Source organism: Cariama cristata, unplaced genomic scaffold (assembly GCF_000690535.1).
Source record: "Cariama cristata isolate BGI_N322 unplaced genomic scaffold, ASM69053v1 scaffold500, whole genome shotgun sequence".
NCBI classification, from domain to species: Eukaryota; Metazoa; Chordata; class Aves; order Cariamiformes; family Cariamidae; genus Cariama; species Cariama cristata.
In genome coordinates this window covers 48,749-69,912 of record NW_009596120.1, presented here as the reverse complement: position 1 = coordinate 69,912, position 21,164 = coordinate 48,749, and the positions used below count along the sequence as shown (strand labels likewise).

The window sequence follows — 21,164 nt, the reverse complement described above, 5'->3', positions numbered from 1 at the left end:
TCTCACCTGAAATGGTACTCAGCATTAGGGGCTGTGCAATCTTACCAAGTTTTCCATGTTTCAGTACTTCAGCAGCTGAGTCAGATTAATAAAAGGCATTTGTTTTCCATGCAGATCTTCAATTTATTTTGTAGTTCATTGCTTCCATTGATTCTGTTTGAAATGCAAATAATGGCAGAAACAGTAGGCCAACAGCTGCAGCTGTGAAACATGGCACTCACTCCAAATGTAAATGCGGCACACAGGGACTGACTCCCAGTCCCTGTGGCCTGGAGGGGATTTGTCGGGAATAAAGCAAGTGCTCCCAGGAGCTAGGGAAGTGAGCTAGAAGGAGCACTGACAGGAAACTTAAAGTAGAATTTTGACGTCTGTCACTAAAAATAAAGATTGCAAAACTGATCAAATATTTTAGCTAAGCATATTTTAATTGAAAATACCCTTTCAATAAAATTCATGTTCTCCTAAAATGTCTTTTTTATTTTACCTTAGATGAAGGATTTTTCATATATAAGCAAAATATGTCAAATCTTATCTTCCTTTTGCTGCCGCCACAATTTCCAAATTGAACATGGTGTAAAAATTCAGTTCCATTTAAATAATATTACCAGAAAAGCATTGTTTGCCGTAAAGTGTAAGACTGGCATTATCAGGGACAGTTGTGCCAAGAGAGTCTTTTCAGGGAGTGGGTCGAGGAAGGTCTGCACAACTGAGGCATGGGCACTTACTCAGGTTGTAAGTAGTTGCAACAGCTGTGGCCTGATGTGCTGATACTGCCCATGTCCACTTCCCCAGGGGATCTGCAGCCAGAGGACATCCTGGATGTCTACGTTGCCTTGACACACCTAATACACACTGGGCTCATGGGCAGCATGTGCTGCTCTTGTGTTTCCTGTTTATATTACATGTTTGTGTCAGTTCACATACTTCTCACAGGATTTTTTGCCCCTGGAAATTACCATTAAGACAGAAAGGAGACAAGGGACAAGTGGAGAAAGGGACAAGTGAAGAAAGGGTGCATGGTTTGTAACTAATTAGCCCAAAGATATTCAACATTTTGTGATGCTAGTGATGCAAAAGAAATGAAATTCCATGATGTAAAGTGGGGGGTCCATCTTGGCCTCGTTGTAAGGTACGAGAGGCAAACCTTTCCAGGGGATCTGTTCCTTACTGCTTTCTTATTTCGTTCCAAGTCACTGGAAGCTGCAGGTAGCCAGAACTGGATTTGGTCAGTGAAGGCACATCCCTGCAGCCCGCCAGACTGCACCTGAATGGCAGCAATTCCTCTCACTGGTGTTCAGACCTCGGACTTACAAACAGGAAAGAGGCAAATGCTGGAATTAAGTTGTTAAGAGCCAAAATTAAGATCTTTCATGATTCAGAAAGGTCTAGAATTTACTTCCGTACAAACTGTGAAGATGTACTGGAATCTGTAACTGAAATTAACCTATTGTTTAATATATTATACGATGCTAAGATGGGCAATGAATATTTTTCTGGGAGATGACAATGACAGAAAGCAGGATGGTATGGGAACTGTGACTATGTAGAATGGCATATATAGTAAGTCTGACAATAGTGGGTTGATAAGTGCTCAGATATTTGGGGCTGATAGGAAAAATGTGGGCATATTAATGTTGGCATAAATCAACTTTCAGAGAAATGAGAATGAAGTACCATCTCATAGGTATATTAATATATAGGAATGTTAATATAGAGAAGTCAAGTGAGGGGGAAGAAATTCTGATATAGGATGGACCAAACTGTATCAGTGGAATTAAAACTTCAAGTCAGACCTAATAATTGATTTTATGCTCGTGAATATATCCTTCCTACAAACATAGTTTGCATATACAATTCACGTGGCTTGAGAACTGACACATACTCTGAAGATATAAATGAGCCCTTAATATTTTTAAGAACTGTCTGGTCTGACTTAGTTGAATGTTATAAAGTGTTTCTGAGAGTTTCATGCATTAAATGAAATTCTACAATGCCAGCTGAATTCTCAGTATCCCATAAGAGATCATGAAAGCAATTTATAGCATGCAAAGGAGAGTGGCGTGGGACACTTTATAAATATATTGAAATCACAGCAAACCTGTGGCTTGATGATACATCTATAAAATATAAACCCACATGCTTTGACCTGAGGGAACAGCAGAAATGTGTTTACAGTTGCATATCAAGATCTAATATTCACTAACAGCAAATAGATTAAATCTATATAGAGTGAGAGCTGTGCCAAAGAACTTGTGGTTTTGTTTTATAGCAACCAAGCCAAGGACAGTTTGTAAATAAATGTGCCAATTTTCTTGGGGTTCTTTTATTATTATTTTTTGCATCCTTTGGCATATGAGAGAGAAAATATTTTCCTCAATTGCAACTATCATTATGAGGGTTTTGTTGATGAACATATGAAATATTAGTGTTAGGGTCTAATATTTATACCAGACAATATCTGTGCTTAGAATTTGATTGGACTCTAGCCTGTGCTTCATGGCCTTCTCAATTAAAAACAAAAGCACACATAGAGTCTCGCAGTATTCGGGGAAAACAGGGCAAGGAAGACCTGTTGGAAATCTCGGAATCTTGCTGAGACCTTCAAGCTGGGAAGTAATGGGTGCTAGGGAGGGGGCCAGAGACATTGTTTTGAAATCTGAATCTGATTTATTCCTACCCTGTTAGTGATTACTTAAAGCACTGGAAAGCATGGCTCTGACTCACCAGCTTTTTCCTGGAAGTGATGGGGAAGGACATTTGCCCACCTCAGCAAATCTCTGTGATCTCAGTCGAGCCCACTGGCCATTGTGGCAGAGGATGGGTCTTAAAACTGGGATGCAATCTTCCTGTGGATTCCCAGTGTGAACTATCCTGAGGTAGTGACAAGGCCCTGGGTGATACTTACTGTCCTTGAGGGTTACTTTAGTTTGTTTCTAAAATCCCCATGCCTCGCAGATCAGTAAATGAGTTATCTTCTGGTTCATTCTGTTAACTGAGTACATACAAGCAACTTTAGGATACATGCTGAATGTTCCCAGCAGTTCAGTCCTGGTGTAAGGATAAATATATATGGTATTCTTTTTATCTTTCTTAGCTATATGCAAATAATAAATAATCTCTGTATGTAAAGACACAATTGCTTACCCCATGCCTACCAGCATTCAAATGCAGTTTTCCTTAGCATTCATAAAAAATGAATGAAATTTTGCCCAATGACCTGTTACAAATTGAGTAACAGCGTATGGGATTTTTCCCACACTGCTAGGTTTTTCCACTGTAACCAACAGCTCTTTTTATAATCCCTGGGAATTTATTTTTTCCAGGTGTTTACAAATTGGCTATTTCAGTGTTCCACTGTGCCAGTTCTGTCTCAAATGAGGAAGGTACATGATTCGCAGGATTGGGTGAGGTTTTCATTAGTCTAGGTAGGACTGTGTAGTAATGAGGAGTGTGGGATATGGAGCACATCCTGTGGCTCTGTGTGGGCTACAAGTTGAATGAGAGTCATTTTATGTATCAGCTGAAAATTAAAAAAAATTAAAACTGTGCACTGACTCTTCTTTGAAGAGGAGGTCTCCAGAAATTACCTTTAGGAAATTCAGGCCATATAGAATGCTCTTTTCCTTAGGAGAACGCAGTGAAATCTCATCCTTTGTGCAAAGGTGATGTTGCCTTCTTTCCTGCCGTGTGTACAGACCTGGTGCATACTGTTCACCATAAGACAGATGTGGCTTGAGGCACATTCAGTCTGAATTTGTACAGCACTTGACTGTCCTAATGCTACTTTTGGATTTGACTTGCTTCATTTACCCTGTAGACGTCTGTTCTTAGACAACACACAACGTTACACCATCGTTTCTGAATCAGGAAAATGTTTTTCTCTTGATTTTTCCAGAGGTCATCTTCAAGGTATCTTGGAATGGGTCTCCTTTTGGTGTGCCTGTCCAGGGGCACATTATTAAAGCTTACGAATATCCCCAGGGAGTCTTGCCAAATGCTATAAAATTCCTACTTATGCCACTTTAGATTCTGCAGAATTTTTGGAGGAAAACCCTACAGGAATTTTGAGACTAGCTAGATCAAAATGAAAAAAATTAAGGATCTGTGTAATTAAAAATTAATTAAAAATGCTCTATTGTTTAGTTACAAATATTCAAATCGAAAATAAAAACACATGTTGTTCTCAGTGGGGGAGAAAGTGTCAGGAGAATAGATTCATAGTAGCTTACAGATTAATCTCCTAAGCAGAGACTGGTCTGTGCATGTGTTATGGAAGCAGCTTTCCAGTGACAGGACACCAGGTGGTCACCTATGGTTGATTTAAGAAGCAAACACTGCCACAAATGCTGTTAGTAGTGTGTAATGAGATTAACTCCCCACAGTACTTGCAATATCCTTGAGGTTTTTCCCTAAAGAAGCACAGGGCTGATCACCACCTCTTAAACAATGAAGAGTTTAATCTTTCATTGTTGTATGCACATAACTCTCATCAGCATTAACAGGAGTTAAGCATGCACATTAAGGGAAGAATAAACCTTAAAGTTTAAGTAATCATGGTATGCTAAAGGTTTCCAACAGTTTCACAAAGGACCAGGCCAAAATTGTTCCACTATTCCCACTAGGTGACATTAAGTATTTTCGGAGATTTGTATTTTTGAAGCATAAAGAGTGATTAGAGGTTGCAAAATAACAATGAAGATTTAGGAAAAGGTAATAAGACTTAGCTGCAAGAGACAGAACCTGAGGCAGAGCTCATATTTAATTAAATGTTCTTCTTTTCCATGACAGAGTCAGCTTTTGCTTTCTTTTATTTTGAAGTAACTACTTCTGATGTGTGCTGAGCATTGCAGTGGACTTCCTGGGAGTTGAGTGGATGTTTATCCAGTTAGAGATGACACAATGATCTACAGCAGTATTTGCATATGCAGGAGGAAACTATTTCACTAGGTGCGAATTCTGTGCCCTACTGTAAAAGCTTGTTGTGGCAAGGAAGGATCTTCCCATTATGGGTCAGCAAAAGTAGTCCTCTGCTCAGTGGCTCAGAGGCTGCCTGAACTATTTCTAGGGGCGTTTTCTTCTTCCTAGGAAGAAGACTGGGAGTATGAAAGAGTATCAGAAATGGTAACTCAAACACTTGAAGATCAAAACAGGTGTTTTCAGAACTAGATCTATTCATCACTTATTTTTTCATACAGAAGTTGGTTCAGGGAGAGTGTACAGGGCCAGTAAAGAAAAAAATAATCCAAGCTAGGCTCTTGACTGGCCTTTGGAGTCTGCCCACTTTGTCATTTAGAGGGCCAGCTTTTGCTTTCACACTTGCTGGTTCATTGATTTCTGATTTCCAAGCTTTTTGACTTCTGTCAGTGGGTATTTTTTTTCCTTTTATCGTGTCAGTGGATATGAGCTATTACTATTTGTTGTTCGTACCTTTATTTTTGATACTACAGTTTCCACCACTGATCAGGGTAATTGCTTTGTTAAATTTCAGAGTTTAGGTATTAAAACACATTGACTTTTCAAGATAATAGTTGGATATGGGTTTGTATTTCACTCCCTCCCTGGTTTTGATGTTCTAATTACACAATAGCATTGACTTTTTCAGTCTTATAGTGTAGTCCAGTTGGTTGTACTTAAGCGCATCATCACAAAATTTAAGGCCAAAGACTGAAGAGGCTACTTTATGGCTTGTTTTTATTCCAGAAATGAAAGCCAAAAGACTGTTCCCTTTCTGCTAAAACATCTAGCTGGCTGGTGCACCTTCTCATTTTCTTCTTTGTAAGACCTGGAATTAATTAACAGTACTTACCTGTATTGTCTGCAGAGGCAATTGATTTCATATTACATTTGCAATTTGTATAAAACCATCATGGTGGAGAATTGCACACATCCAGTAAAGAATTGGAGCATGAAGGTCTTTTGAGGCTTTCAGGTGAGTCTCTCTCTTGGCAGAGCAAGATCTCTGCCTTCGGGTGGAACAGTTGCTTTGCTCTTTCAGACCAGGAAAGTAGTTGCAGCTAGAATAGGATGGTGAAGTCACGTCCAGAAATTGATTAGCAACACTGCTTATCGTCGTGGCTTTTTTCACTGACTGTATGTAAAGCGAAACAAAAGCTTTGTGCAAGTTGTCCTATGGAGCTGGGAAGCCAAATGGCTGCCAGGGGAAAAGCTTAAACCCAGTTCTCATTAAAGGCTTACAAAGAGAGCATCTTGTTAGGTTTTGCAGTGGTTGTAGAGGCTCAGGGATATTCCACAGCTGGTAAATTAGTTGATAGTAATAATACGTTTAACAGAATGACAAGTTTCTAAAGTATGCAGAAGTAAACCCAAGTATTAAAAAATATAACTCTTCCATTGTAACACAGCTGTTACGATTGTATGATTTGTTCAGGAAACAGCAATAAAATTGTGATGTTACTTGTGAAAGAACTGCACAGTTCTTCAAAGAGCACCGCTAGGTAAATTACATTTAAATATGTATTTTGGCAAACAGCTTGGCATTTTATTGTACATAGTAAATGTTACAGTACATGTATCAAGAATAGGTTATAAACTGTGTTTTTTTTCCCAAGAAAACTTACTGATTGACAGACTGTAGGAAATTTCAACTGTGAGTGATTTTATATACTGCAATGTTAAGTGTCTAATCTGGAGTGCAAGGCTCCCTATAACAGCCCTTAGTGCTTGCAAACAGATCTGTCATTCATTATTCATGTCCTGCCACAGCAATGAAATCCTTCTCTGATTTGAACTAGGAGAAAGGATAGAAATTATATATAAACCAAGAAACTTTAATAAATAGATGTCAAAAGAAAAAGTGCTTCAGAGAAAGAATGTGAAACCACTATAGGTTGTATTGACTTGTCTGACTTCTGACAGAGATGGCAGATGACCTTAAAACTAAGTTGCTATGCAGTAATGACCCCAAGACCAGAAATATCCCCCAGAGGATTTTAATTGGGGCTTTGGGTTTGGCTTCAGCTGTCATAGTGATGAAAACTCATTGGTAAGTAGGCTATGGCAATTTGGAAACATTAACAGAACCCTTCTGAAATTATCAAAATTCAGAGACTTCTCCCTGAAGGGAGGGAGTAAAAGACTAAAAATGTATTCAGACAGAGATGTCTGGGAAGAGGAAAGGCAGGCTTCTGAAACAATTTTTTTCTGAAATACTCATTTCAGTATTCATCTCTTTGCTGCACATTTTGCATTTTCATCAGCTTTTCCCTGATGCTGCTGTGCTCCATTTTCAATATGAAGGTTGGAGTTGCGGGGAAGTACAAGGAAGAATCTGCATAGTGTGCTGCAGAGAAAAGGGAAAAACTGAGCAAACTTCCCATCCCTGGTAGTCGGGCTGCTGAAGGCAGAATGATACAGCCAGGCACTGCAGCACAGGGAGATAAAATAGGAGGTTTTAGGATGTAAATAGGAGGTTTTAGCGATGGCAACATTTTAAAAGAAATAAAGTACACTTATCTGAGGTTGACTTTTTTTAAATACAGGGAGGATCTTGGCTACTTGCTTGAATTTCATTAAGGAGAAACATAATGCTGATTTTCCCTATCTTGTTTTCAACAGCAAATACTGATAATCAGAGAACCTTTTCCATTCCTCATTGAGCTCAGTGGCAATTTTCCTATGGAGTGCACTTGGATTTGAGTTAGACACTATGTTATTTAATGCAGATCATATTTTGATATAAGAAGTCATTAAAATAAATCTGATGTTTGTTTTCCATAAAAAGCAGCCCTTGGAAAAAGTCCCAAGCACTTTTCCTTTGATACACAAATTTGCTTAGCATCTTTATGAGACTGGTAAATGGTTTTGTTCATAATGTGAATATACTAGGCACTTGGTATAACAAAAGAACACTTAAGCTTCTAACCAGTCCTGTGAATGATGATATATGGTGCTGTCGATAAACAGTGGAGTGAGAGGTAATAAGCCACAGAAGTATTGAGAAAGAATAATATTTTTTCCAAATAAGATTTTATGGTCTGCTTTGCTCAGGATAATTTCTGGGTCCGAGATGCTTTTCAATGGTAAAAGAAGACATTTCCTTCTTTCTAGACAGAGAAGGTTGTTTCTGGAAGAGGTCTGATGTTGCACAGCTATCTTTGTCTTCCCTGATTAGTAATACTCCCAGATGCAGGCTCAGACGAGGACTTTCATTGACCTTCAGGACTGATGAGTCAGCTCTGCATCACTGCAGTCTTCTATCATGGTGCGTGTTGGCTGCCAGTTTCTATGCAATACTGGGGCAATGTGCTATGTAGCTGAAAACCAAAGCTCCGGATCCATGGATCAGTTCTGCAGTATATCGTAGAGCTGCCCTTGCCGTTTTCTATATATTTAAGATTTAAGGGTGGGAGAGATATTAATGACAGACAATGAAAAGATTACAGGCTAAAAATATAGGACTGACCATAGTATACAAGCCATTAATTTACTAGCTTGCTGTTAAGAGCTTTTTAAGATTATATACTTGTAATAGAGATGTGTAACTCAAGACAACTGCTTACAGAGAATCTCACATTTGCCTACCTGTCTGCTTAAAATTTATGAAATACAAAAACTAAGAGAGGAAAAGATTAAATTGCTTTGCTTTTGCCTAGACAGTCCTGGACAAATTTCTCATGAATTTCAGTGGCTGTTGGTTTCCGTTTTCTGTTGCCATTTGTAGCTATAGTTTCATGGTCTGCAGTGATAACATTATCATTTGTTAAATAATATGGATATCTTAATAGCCAGGCAAGTGGTTTATGGAAGAATTTCATCTCTGGTAAATAGCTAAAGGTGATTTAGGGGGTCCATCTAAAAAAATAATCCATTATGCATCGCTTTTTAAGTATTCAGTATTTTCTAATGTACAACATAGTGATGCACCTTGCAGAACCAAAAGGATTGTGTAGCTGCAGCACTCTGGTTGGTTTCTAAAAAGTCCAGTTTCTGTTTTGGTATGACTTTGGAAATTGTTTCTTTATCTCTGTTTTATGGGGTTAAAATCCTTTCACGCCTATCAGATATGTTCTAAAGAAAAAATTCATTGTGAAAGTAGTTGTTCAGAGATCACGGTGTCTCTAGAGTTCTAGTCTACAAAACCAATACGTGGAAATATTCTTAAACAAGATTAAAATACGCATTTCAAGAAGCCAGTCTGATCTGTGAATATTTTGGAGGAAAATCCTAAGTTTTGTTTATATGGAGCAATAATAAGTGCTATGTATTGCCTTGCAAATAATGGAAAAGACTATGCAATTTGTATAAAAAGGCTTTAAGGGCAAAACAATTGAAGAATAAGACATAAAGGTTCATACAAAGATTTCCATGTTGGTGAGTGCAGCAGTCTCTGAAACCTCTCTAGCTGTCTCTGAAACCTCTCATTTCAAGGTTGCAAGGGTGATTCCTGAGGGACGCAGTGACTTTATGTAAATGAATTGTTGGTGGAAGCCCGTGTCAGACACTTGGGATGGGATGGGGTGTTGGTTTCTCAAAGCCACGCTGACTACAGCCATGCTATTGAGCAAGGCAGTTGTCATGAATAGGGACATTGCGTGGCCCTCTGGTAAACTGCCATCACTCTCCCTCTCTTTCTGCCCTGATATTAAACCGTTCTGCTTTCTTAACCACTTCGGGTTTTTTCCTTCCTATAATTACAGGAGATCAGTTCCTGGAGTAGGGTCATAAAGCTGCACCAACCTGCCTGCAGAGTGTAATTCCAGCTGTGCCAGTTCAGATTTATGTTCTTTGCTTGTTGTGCTCTCACTGAAATTACAGTGCTGCCAAATAATGGTGGACAAGGCTTCTGGGATTTAAGCTTTATCCACCATGTGGATTGTAAATGACACAGATCAACGAAAGAACAGAAACAGCAGAGTTCAGAGACAGCCATACCTGACTACATCAACAATTAGGCATCAAATGAGAAGGCAGACTGCTGCCAAGGTCCTGCTATCTGCAACAACTGGTTAGGATATTGGTTAGTTCCATCAGAAATATGAAATCTTAGGTATTGGGAATAATTGGTTATTGTAGGATGGATAAGGAATGTTTGGTTTCCTAATCAAAGAAGTATTCTGATAATTAAAGACAGTCACTTCAAGAGGAGACTTGTCTTTTTCCTGTTGGTAGCGAATTTTAATGCTTGAACCAATAACTTGCGGCTGAACTCATGGAACAGATTGGTGCTGTTGACTGACTACTGGATATGTATTTTTTTCTTAAGCAAAGTCAAGGGTGAACCCACTATCAAGAGCATTGGATTCCACTACTGTTGCAAGTTCAGTATATAAACAGGAGGTGTATTGCTGTTCTCTTTGACTCTGATTTTATTGAGGTCTTCAGCAATCTTGGTTTTAAATTTCATGCCTGTCCAGAGTCTCAGTGAAATTGATAATAAAATCCCTGGGGTACTTGGTTCAGTTTTTGTGGCATATCCCCTTTTTGGGAGATAAACCTATTTTAGTAGGCATTAAAGATATAATGTATAAACCTTTACTGTAATTGTGCTTTAGACTGATTTGCTTCAACTTTTTTTTGACAGTACATTTTGTAGTGCTATGTTGTTCAGAAGAGATTTTTAATGCTTTAGCAGTCCTTCATAGAGCCCTGAAATTGTAAAACATCAAGAATTATGTGAAAAATATTCTTTCTGAAGGTGAGGAATGACAGCTGAGGGTAATAATTTGCCCCTGACAGTAACAGATGGGGGTGAAAGGCCAGCAGTCTGCCTCCACTTGATAAATGGCTGTATTTTGACAGCAAACTAAATGTCACATGAAGTTGGCAAATAGTGCAAGAAATCAATATTTAGTGTGAAAGGCTGATACAATTAGTCTGTTGATGAACAGAGTGTGTGAAAATATGATTTAATGCCTTGAATTTACCTCAGGAGATTTCAGTGGGAATGGATTGCAAAGCGGTGAAGTCCCCTGCGATCCCTTGTAGTTCTTGTGGCAGCTCTTAGCACAGCTCAGTTTGTAAGTCTGCAAGTATTAGAGATTAAAGTTTGAGGCAGAAGATGTGAATCCAGCTATGAATATTACTGCAAACAGGTCAGCTTGCTTTCCCTCACCGCTGTTCAAGAGTCCTGAGCAAGGGTTGGTGGGCTGGGTTCGTGTACAGTAACTGGAGGCTGAATCTTGCAGTTACTGTTCAGGCTGCATCATCGTCTTCTGTCTAGCCTTCCGCTTTGAGGGCTCCATTATTACCTGGAAGTATAAACCCAGATGAGATCTGACGGATAAGGGCTTATCCAAGAACTAAAATGAAAACTAGCCTTATTTCATTAAATAAACATGAGCTTAAAAATCCTAAAATACAATATGCTGCAGGACATTGCCTCTCAGGACTTGTAGTTAATGAATTGTTGCAAGTCAGATGTGAGTAGGAAAAAGTTTAACTGTCACCAGGCTGCAGCTGAACCATATGAAACTTGAATATGAATCTCATTTATGCAAGGAGAGGGAGAAGATTAAACAGGGATTTACGCTTCCTGCAGAGTCACAACACAGTTCAGTATTTCACCACATTAGATGCAAGAAAGATTAACCTAAGTTTGTGGAGACAATAATTCTTTATAAAAAGCACGTAACACTAGATATGAATCTGAACTGACCACTGTGTTCAAAGCAAGCAGGTTTAAATAATTACAAGGAGAACAGTCACACTTTGCAGTCAGTGTCACTCTTCCACATCTTTTTCACCATCAGAACACTCACCAGTGTTAGTAGAGCTGACTTCTTGTTCACAGCTGTCATGCCGACTCAGCATCCTAGCAGGTATGGATTTTATTTTCACCTAGAAATGTGTAAAGTACTCCGGTATCCGTTTGTATATATAAGAGTTATTGCTGGAATAAATACTATACCTTCCTTGCACCCAGCTTAAATTTAAGACGTCATTGGGTCCTATGGCCATAGGAACTGGGATGATGCATGTAGAATTCACCCTTTAAGCAATTGTGATGCGCTGTTTACGTCTCCTGTCTGTTCTGATTCTGAATCAAACAGCTGCCAATACTCTCTATTCATATCTGGTTTTAATTTGAAGCTTTACTTTATAAAATCAAGGATGAGCAGATACTTAGATTTCTTCCAAACACAATTAATATTTATTTCTGAAAGTCTTTAGATGGGACTTCAACTTGCTTTCCAGAAACTATAAGCAGGTAAAATCTGTCCACCCAACCACTTTTGTGCAACCTGAAAGCTTCTTCCTTTCTTCATCTGACACATCACAGAAATGTTCTGTCAAATGTGTAGAAATGGGGTGCAAAAATCCAGCAGAGTTCATTAAAGCAACCCAGATCTACACAAGTCTCAGATTCTCCCACTCCATCTGTAATTTCGGAAGTCACACTGTCTTGCCAGTTCTGTGAAGTGATATTGCAGCTTTCTGTGCCCACGCTGTGATAGTTTGTTTCTCTTTGGTAAAACTGTTCCTGTGGGAGGCTTTCCTTCAGTCCAGCTGAGCATCTCAGGGGATCAGTCTGGGCAGGAAGCCTGTGTTGCTCTTACAAAATTGTAGATAATTTTTAAAAAGGTGTATTTTTTTATTTCTCAAGTGGTGACACAGGACCATGTTACTGATATCAGCAAGTAGCCACACACCTCCCAAGTTTTACATGGGATGGGAGCCCTCGTAGTGACTCATACCCTGCCGGTGCTGGGTCCCCACCCTGTACGATCGGCAGTAACACATGTTGATGCTGAGAAGTCCAAGAGGGAGGCAGTCACACATGCAGCTCTAAACAGACACTGTGCACATGGCGCAGACCTCTACGCTTGGCTCGGGAGATCAGTCTCAAGGTGCATGAAACCATGCAGCCACTGGAGCTGGGTGTCTGGCCCATGGGAGCATGGGATGTAAGTAACCACCGTCAGTGCTGGCCAGCAGGAGTTGCATCTTCTCAGGTCAAATCCCGCCCAGCTGCACAGATATATCACTTGGAGGAGCTTCAGTAAAGTCCAACCAGGGTGCTTTGAGTCAGGTGGATACCATGTGTCTTTGTCTAACTTTGCATGTGGCTAATTGCGTTACTTCTGTACTTGTGTTTGATGTGTTCGTGCCTAATCCTGTATGAGGCTTAGTCTGGCCTGAAGCAGAGTGTGTGCTCTGTGTCACCAACTATTAAGTGAGAAATTTCTGTGGCAACTAAAGGGTGACGATTTCTTTTGTTTCCTTACTAACAGTGAAGACTAGATTCAATAAACTCTACCTAATCTCTTAATTTGAGGGAAATCTGCAGAATAACTAAAATATCAGATCTCAGAGCATCTTCTGAAGGAGTCTGTAGTAACTGTGAACCATCTGGATGTTTTATTGAATGTAGCCTTACATATGCATTCCTCTTGGGCAAGGAAGCAGAGCTATAAAAATAAATTGAATTACAAAGAGTAATGCCAGAACTGGATGCTGCAGGAGACCTGCCCTCCTCCCCTTCTGTAATACACAGTGTGTCTCCTACTTTCAAGGAAGTATAGCAGAAAGAATATATGTTAAGAAAACTAGGTTTCTTCAAACAAATTAGATTATTATCCACAAGTCTGTAAGCACTGTCATGCACAAGCGAGTAAACTACAGTCCCATCTCACATTTCACTTGAGAATGTTTGGGGTTTTTTTTCCTTCTCCTTCACTTTCTGTCATTTGATTGGAAGCTCTTATGCTTACATACGCAGAGCTTCCCCAGAGCAACAGCAAAAGATGCAGCACATTGCAAGCCCAGTGGGTGAGGAAGAGGAGGGCAGGAGAGATGCAGGCAGGGCAAGGAGAAGGAGGGCATCACTGGCACAGGCAGGGCTCACTGCCTGGGGAGGGGGGCTGCCTGGGGAAGGGCCGGGGGCATCACTGAGCCTGTCCCAAGGTGGGGACCCTGTGGGAAAGGCTGGCTGCCCACCCTCTCAGACTGGCCCCACACCGCATGGTGCTCTCAGGAATGCAGAGCTCCTTTCAGCACGGCCATTTCTCGGCCTAGTTATTTTACATCTCTTTACTGGAGAGTTTTTCTAAGTTGGCAAATAGGTGACTTGTTCTGTGTCCCTTGTACTTCCTTTTAAGAACAATTAATTATTTTAATTGATTAATATTACACTGAGCAGTTTGCTCGGAAGGGACAGCTCCTGGTTTTTTGAACTAATTAGCAGTCTGGATTTCTGAATGACAATACGGCTGCTAATTAATCTCACTGCAGTTCTCACAGAAAGAGACCCTGATAAGAACTTGCCAATTAACATAAGAAAAAAAGGATATCAACAGTCCTGTTGTGTTCTGGCATCCACTCCTAGTCAGATGAATGTCACTATTAAATAGACAGACTATGTATGAAAGCCAGTAGGCTGCGAGGCTGCTCCAAACTTGCCCAGACATTATTTATTCAGGAGCTAGCTGTTACTTGTACGCCCGTTTGCTCTTGTTGCCTAACACTGGTTTTTGTAAGCAGGTGGAAGATGAAGCAGGGCAGCGCAGCAAGTGTCCGGCCATCCTCGTAGGGTATTTCTCACAGCGTCCCAATGTTAATCAATATCAGTGGAAGGCTGAAAGGAGAGTTTTGGCAGGGTGGTTCCCAGCTTTCACCTGGTTCATCTGGTGTGGCCGGGGACCCGGGGTCTGTGTGGGGCACTGCCTGGCTTGGGAGCGCTCTCATGATGCATGACCAGGAGCACACGAGGGCCATGTGGGACGGTGCTGGTAGTGGTGGGCAGCAGAGAAACCCCTGGGCTCCTTTGCTTGTCTCACAAATTGTGCTTGTTAGCCGTGGTGGGCAGTGCCAGCATACAGCGAAGTATTCACTTTTCTTCTTGCAGGGGAAGTTTGCAGCCCAGACTGACTTTCCTGCTGCTGTGGCTAAACCACTAATAGTTCCTGGAAAAAGTAATTTAAAACCACCTGGGCATGTTACAGGACTGTAATCTCAGCTGTATCTGTGGTGTAGATAGGTCTGTGAAAATACAGGGCCAGATGCTCAGCTAGTGATGGTTACTCCAGTCCCTGATCCTCACCAGCTCTGTGGGACCAAGGTGAGTTACAGGGACTCCTCTGGCCAGGGTGAAGGGATAGGACCTGGTGCTGTTGCCAGTTTATTTTCATTACCTTGAATTTTCTGGAGAGATGTCTGTGGCCCACAGGACCACATGCCATGGATGTTTCTGAACAGATGGGCAGTGCAGCGGTTGCTGTGGCCGGTTTGCAGTGACAGCAGAGAGCTGTCGCACAGTGGGACGTACAACAGACTCATGGAAAGTGCTGGCTTAAACCATGATGGTTGAATTTAATTTCCTTTCTTTTTTTTTTCTCTCTGTGCTTGCAGGTCAGAAGATTCTTCACCACAGAAGTGATGTCTTAGAAACTGTAGTCCTGATCAATCCCTCAGATGAAGCAGTTAGTACTGAGGTAAGTCAGAAATACTTCGTTGGGTATGTCATAAAAGCTCCATTAAGTGGACGGAATGAAAGCAGTGAAGCAGATGTAGTTGAGATGATTTTTGAATATCAGTTACTGCCTTCCAGACAAACCCCAATACTGTCTTTCAGAGTCTTAGCAGACTAAGAGCATGTCCTAACTGTGGATGAAAGGACATGTTAGGAGCAAATATAGTGAAAAATATCAGTCATCCCTTGATTTTGTGCCTGGTTTCCCAGAATCCTGACAAAATGTCAGAGGCATGGGACAGAAACACACCTCTGATCCCAGCACTCCTTTTCTCATGCACCAAATTCCCTTCTTGGTGAAGTGGCAGCAGCTGTGCATTTGCTTTTCTTCTACTATTCCATTGTTTGATAGCTCTGGATGCCTATTTTACACATGAAAAATGTGCCTGAAGGTGCCCTGAGACAAATTTAGATCTTTGAGGAGAATTACCAGCTATGTGGTGGTGGCCCTAGGTTGATCTGTCTGTCCTTCAAAATGCATGTGACATGATCAGTGGACTCTGGAGAGTGCCCCAGAAGAGGACTGCCAATTCCTCCTGAACTTGCTAGAGTAGAGTCAAAGAACTGAACTTGTAGCTCAAAGACAAAATTGAAAAATTTAGCTAGTGAGACTGAAGGTTGAAAAAATAGGGATAATTGCATTGCCAGCCTGTACTGGGAAGCACTGACATAGTACCATTCCTGTTGGGAAATGAAGTGTCTCTGCTTGTAGTACGTAGTGAAAAATCTATTTTGTTACCAACCTTAAGTGATATTAAACATAAACAGGAGGAAGGACTCCAAAACAAATGAAATTTTTGAAGTTGTAAAAGTTTAAATAAGTAAGTCACCTTAGTTAATGGCAGCTCATTCACTAAAATCTGCGCGTGAAAATCTCGTGCAAGGCATTAGAGGTACTTGGTAAAGAGCAAGGTGGTCAGCTGGGTAGCAGCTCTTAATACACTCGGACGTTTAGGGTAACAAGCTATAAGGCGGGGGGGGGAGGGGAGAAGAGCCTAAGGAACTACCAAAAGTAGGGAAATGCATCCTCTTTCTGTTGCTGTTGCTTGTTGTACCTTTGATGGATGACCACATGGAAGAACAGGGTCTCAGGCCCATTAATGACTTCTGAACCCTGGCTTTACTCCTTTGGCTCTGGAAGATGTTTGGCTAGGTTACTGTTAATTTCCTCTTGCTAGACTGTGGGAGGCAATCTTTTCTTTACTTTCATCTTGCCAGAGTGGTCACAGGCAGAAGCTACAAGCTGAGATTTACCTTGGCTGGCTAAGCAAGACTCTGAGTGGACACAAGCCAGAAAAAGACAATAAGAAAGAGGCAGGAGAATTAATCAGAGGTTGGAAACCTCTGTTTTGACTGAGGCTGTATCTTGCCAAGGGTAAAGCTGAATAGAATCATCATCTTGCAGTGTTTCTTCTGAAATGGAGTGGTCTTGAAATCAGGAGACAAATATCTGGTAGTCCTTCGGGAAGCCTTGGTTACACCCAGACACAGAATTTATGCATCTCTTGAAGGTCCTCTGTGCATATCATACGTTATGCTCTGTAATCTGCAATCATGTATTTACTTTTTTTCTTGCCGTAGTTTGCTAGCTTTGCAGAACGTATTTCATCATCAATAAAATAGGTTGAAGGAGAATTATGTGACAGTCACATATCAGTGCTTCATAAGTCAGGAAGTAATTTTGCTGTTGGAAGACCTGGTGAGTTTACACATAAGTTGGCAGTCTGCCCAGCACTGCTGGCAGCAATTAAAGAAAACATAGAAGAGGAAGCCAGTTCTTTTATGGTTTTAATACAGCTAAAACAGACAAGATTTGAGGAACATACATCAGACAGCCATCTGCACTTATCTATATTTTTGACTGAATAGGAATAGATACACTCAATCCAGCACGGATATTGCTGAATTTATAATTATTTAGGGCAATTAGTGACAGACCAGCATTAGTCCTGCATTTAATTAAAGGAAGTTTCTGCTGTTCAACATCAGGGGCACTTATTTAATAAAATAACAATGAAAATATGGTAGAGTTGGGATCTTCTTTCATATGCATGCTTTTCAGTGCCTCTTTTCTACCTGCACTGAAAACGCAAGTTGTTCAGCAGAAATTCAGATCAAGCCTTCCTGGCTTAGCCTCCCTGGCATGAGTGGGAGTTATTTACAACTGATTGCGTAACAATCAATATAAAAATTTGAAAGAATAGCTTGCTAGGAGACCTGAGGTGATTGTATCTTCTCCATGGAGATGGAGCTTGGACACAATATCACGTGGAGTTGTTCCAGGTGGATCTTGCTCATTTAGTTTAATACATAGCCTTGTTCTGGAATCACTATTCTGTTTAACTTAATTCCTCCTTAAACAGAGGAATTACTGCACTTAAAATTCATACTTTATCATAGGCTGAATTGGTTTTTCAGTGTTGGACAAGACTTTCAAAGTATTTGCAAAAAATTTACTCAAGAGTACAGAATATTACACAGGTTTTGTTTAGGTTTGTTCTTAAATTTAAGTTGAATTCAGCAAACAGAAGTATACTGAATATATGGATTTCTCTTAGTGTGCAAGTAAATCACCCCCTGCAGGGGAAATGGGAATTCTTAGTAGCTGTAGTGAGGGTCAAGAAAAGTAACGAGCATCTACTTTAAAATAGCTAAGAGTTATTTCAAAATGCAGGAGAAGGTTATTTCTCAGTAGCAAGCTCATTTGTGCCATCAGGCATCCACTTAATTTGCTGCTGTATATTGAAAAAGGTCTTGGGTGGGCACATCTTAAAAATGTATAATAATCCATAGTTAGTAACATCATGAGATGTAAATGGTGCATGGGACTGTATCGGAGTGCTTGAAGTTCAAATTTATGATTATGGTGAAGCAGAATCGTCCCTTAATTTTCAAAATGATTCAGCTTACAACAGAATGACAGTCTAAATATGACACTTTAATGTGTGATTTATGGCTGTTATTTTTCAGTGACTTCTTCACAACTGAATGGCAAGTACTGGCATACTCTGGGAAAAGAAGAGCAGCCTTCCAAAAATGGAGTCTGACACATGCAGTTATCCCTCATTAGCACCTGGGACACAGTTTACCAAGGCTGTCCTGATACAGTGCTATTAAAATTCACAGAGAGTTATACAAGGAATATGTTTGTTCATTGAAAATATAATTTTTTCATTCAAATTTTATTCTGTTCTACTCCTTGCTCTTTTGTCCATGTCATTAGTTTGGTTTATTCATCAGACCTTCTGTCCAATTGCTTCTTGTCCCTCCTTTTTTCCCTTTTGCATCTTTCTCATTGTCTTTTGTAAACAACACTGTAACTCAATAATATTTTGACAGTCCTGGGAGACTATGGTGGAAATTATACTTTAAGTTAGGAGAGATAAACTGCACATTCTAAGCAGAATATAGAAACATGTGGTAACTCCCATTATTGATATATTTCTCTCCTCCACTCTAGGTGCGCTTAATGATCACAGATGCTGCAAGACACAAACTCCTTGTACTGACTGGGCAGTGCTTTGAAAACACAGGAGAACTCATTCTTCAATCAGGGTCCTTCTCCTTCCAGAACTTCATTGAGATCTTCACGGATCAAGAGGTCTGTTCAGAAAAGTGTCTTCCATACATTGTCATGTGATGGCTGAGGTTTCTAGCAGACTAAAAATGGCCTTCTGTGTTGTTAGAGTTAGGCTGCCTCATCAGGCTGACGATGCTCTTTGCTCTTCATTATAGGCTTTCTCTCGAAACATTCAATTAATTTACTTTAGATTTGATGTAAAATGCTTAACAAAAGAATTCGATTTTAATTTGGGGAATTAAATTGTCACTTCCAGAAACAGGAAATGAAGGAACCTTTTGACAATGGAAGGAGATAGTGCTGTGTTTAAAATGTATAGGTTGTTTATAGGTACACATACAAAGCAGTCAAATTGAATTTGACACTAGGTTTTTGCCTGGTGGCAGCTGAGTAATAGGTGATGTTAAATAAGACAGAGGCTGGCTGTTGGAATAGCTGTAGTTTTTTGCACCATCTACCTGCTTGGCTTCTTTATAGTGGTGTTTAAAATTTGGCCAGTGAAATCTGTAAATCTTGTGATTTTTACATACCAAAAAGACAGGTATGAAGTATACCAGTACTTAATGCCATTGTTTCATGACTTGTTATTTTGCTGTCTTGCTTAACGTACTGTGTCTGAAAGCTCCCATAGAGCAGGAACCCATAGTAAACAAGCTGTCACACTTAATTTGACTGCTGTGTAAAGTATGTATTTAAATAAACTATATGGCTGCATCCCTAGGAATTTAGTTTCCAAAATTAATTAGGAGCATATCAGTGGAGTGAGATTTGAAAGTTCAGCGCTGAAAAAGTGAAGTTTGCATGAGCTCCAGTGTGACCTTGCTGTATCCCTTTGATCCTATTCTCAAAGCCTCTTTGTTCAGCATATGGTTGTAGGGTTGGGGAAAGAGCTGGATTCCTGCTCTGTGAAATGCACGTGATGCCTAAAACTCACTGGCAGTTTCCAGAGTTACTTTTCTATGAAATTGCAAACCCAAGCTCCTTGCATCTCTGGCTAATTAGCGACACATAATTACTTTATGAATAGATATAAAACCAGGGGCAAATCTTACCGTTACCGTTAGGAAGCGAAATTGTTGGCTGGAAGGCAGAGGGGGGGTGGTTGACCATGAGTTACAACTGCCGAGAGAATGCCGCAGTAGTGGGCGTGCAGGGCATACTCCCATGGACTATGAGTAAGGCTCACTTGGCTCATCTCTGCGCCTGGCAGCAGGCTCACCAGCCAGCCGGCATGGCTTTTTCAAAGTGTTGGCTTCCAGCTTATTGTTTCTGAAGCCTCGGGCTCCCACTGCTTCTGCAAGATTTCACAAAAGCAAAGAAAGATCGCATTTGCCATACTGCAGTCTGTGTGTACGACATTATTTAAAGGGTCCCATTACCGGGAAATTTTCAGATGGTCTACAAATTGGAAAAAAGGTTAGGAAAAAGGGCTAGAAAAAAGTGGTTAGTGGATTTCTAATTGGTGATCAGAAAAAAGAATTCCTGTGCTGTCCTGACCCTGGTGGACTTGGCAGTGTTATGTTTGCAGTTGGACTCAAAGGATCTTAAGGATCTTTTCCAACCTAAATGATTCTTTAAGCATGTAAGGTTTGATGAGTACTGTGTAGAGTAGGTGTTTCTGACCTCTGCCCATTTTTACTTTGCTGGACCAAACCTGAACTATGGTCAAGGAATGTGCTTACAAATAAGTAAATACCCTTTGGGGGATACTTTTATGAAGTCTAATTCAGAAATCCATCTCTAATGTGCAGAACTCCCTGCAGGCAATGCCTAAAAGTGGTGTTTTCAACTTCTCCCATGCCAGAAGATTGAAGATGTTCTATTCCACTGCCTCTGCAACAACAGCTAGCAGAGGAAAACCTTTCATTTTACCTTTGCAGTCCAGGGTAGGAAGCAATCTTGTGTTTTCTCTGAGCAGCCAAATTGCTGGTGCCTTCACCAGCTGTGACACCTTTAAAACCTGAAGATTCCTCAACAGAAGTCTCTCAGTGCTTGAAAAGACAATCAGGTTCACAGATACATTTCTTTGCTCCCAGAGTGATTTTGAATCCAGAGAAGAGAAGGAGCAGTTACATCTTTGTGTTACCAAATAGCATAAGGAGTGGAACTGTCGATATCCTTGGTGTTACCATTTGAGATCCATCATTGAGGCCTTTA

The 21,164-nt window shown here is 40.4% G+C and overlaps 1 protein-coding gene across 1 annotated transcript in view; it reads left to right on the top strand.

Moving 5' to 3' along the window:
* The first annotated feature begins 14,776 nt into the window (after positions 1-14,776).
* The window catches only part of MAP1B (microtubule-associated protein 1B), a 19,018-nt gene continuing 12,630 nt past the window's right edge, over positions 14,777-21,164 (top strand). The window contains exons 1-3 of the mRNA XM_009704469.1: positions 14,777-14,789; positions 15,295-15,389; positions 18,888-19,028. Of these exons, the coding sequence (XP_009702771.1) occupies positions 18,897-19,028 (132 nt within the window). The 5' untranslated portion in view covers positions 14,777-14,789; positions 15,295-15,389; positions 18,888-18,896. The remainder of the gene's footprint in view (positions 14,790-15,294; positions 15,390-18,887; positions 19,029-21,164) is intronic.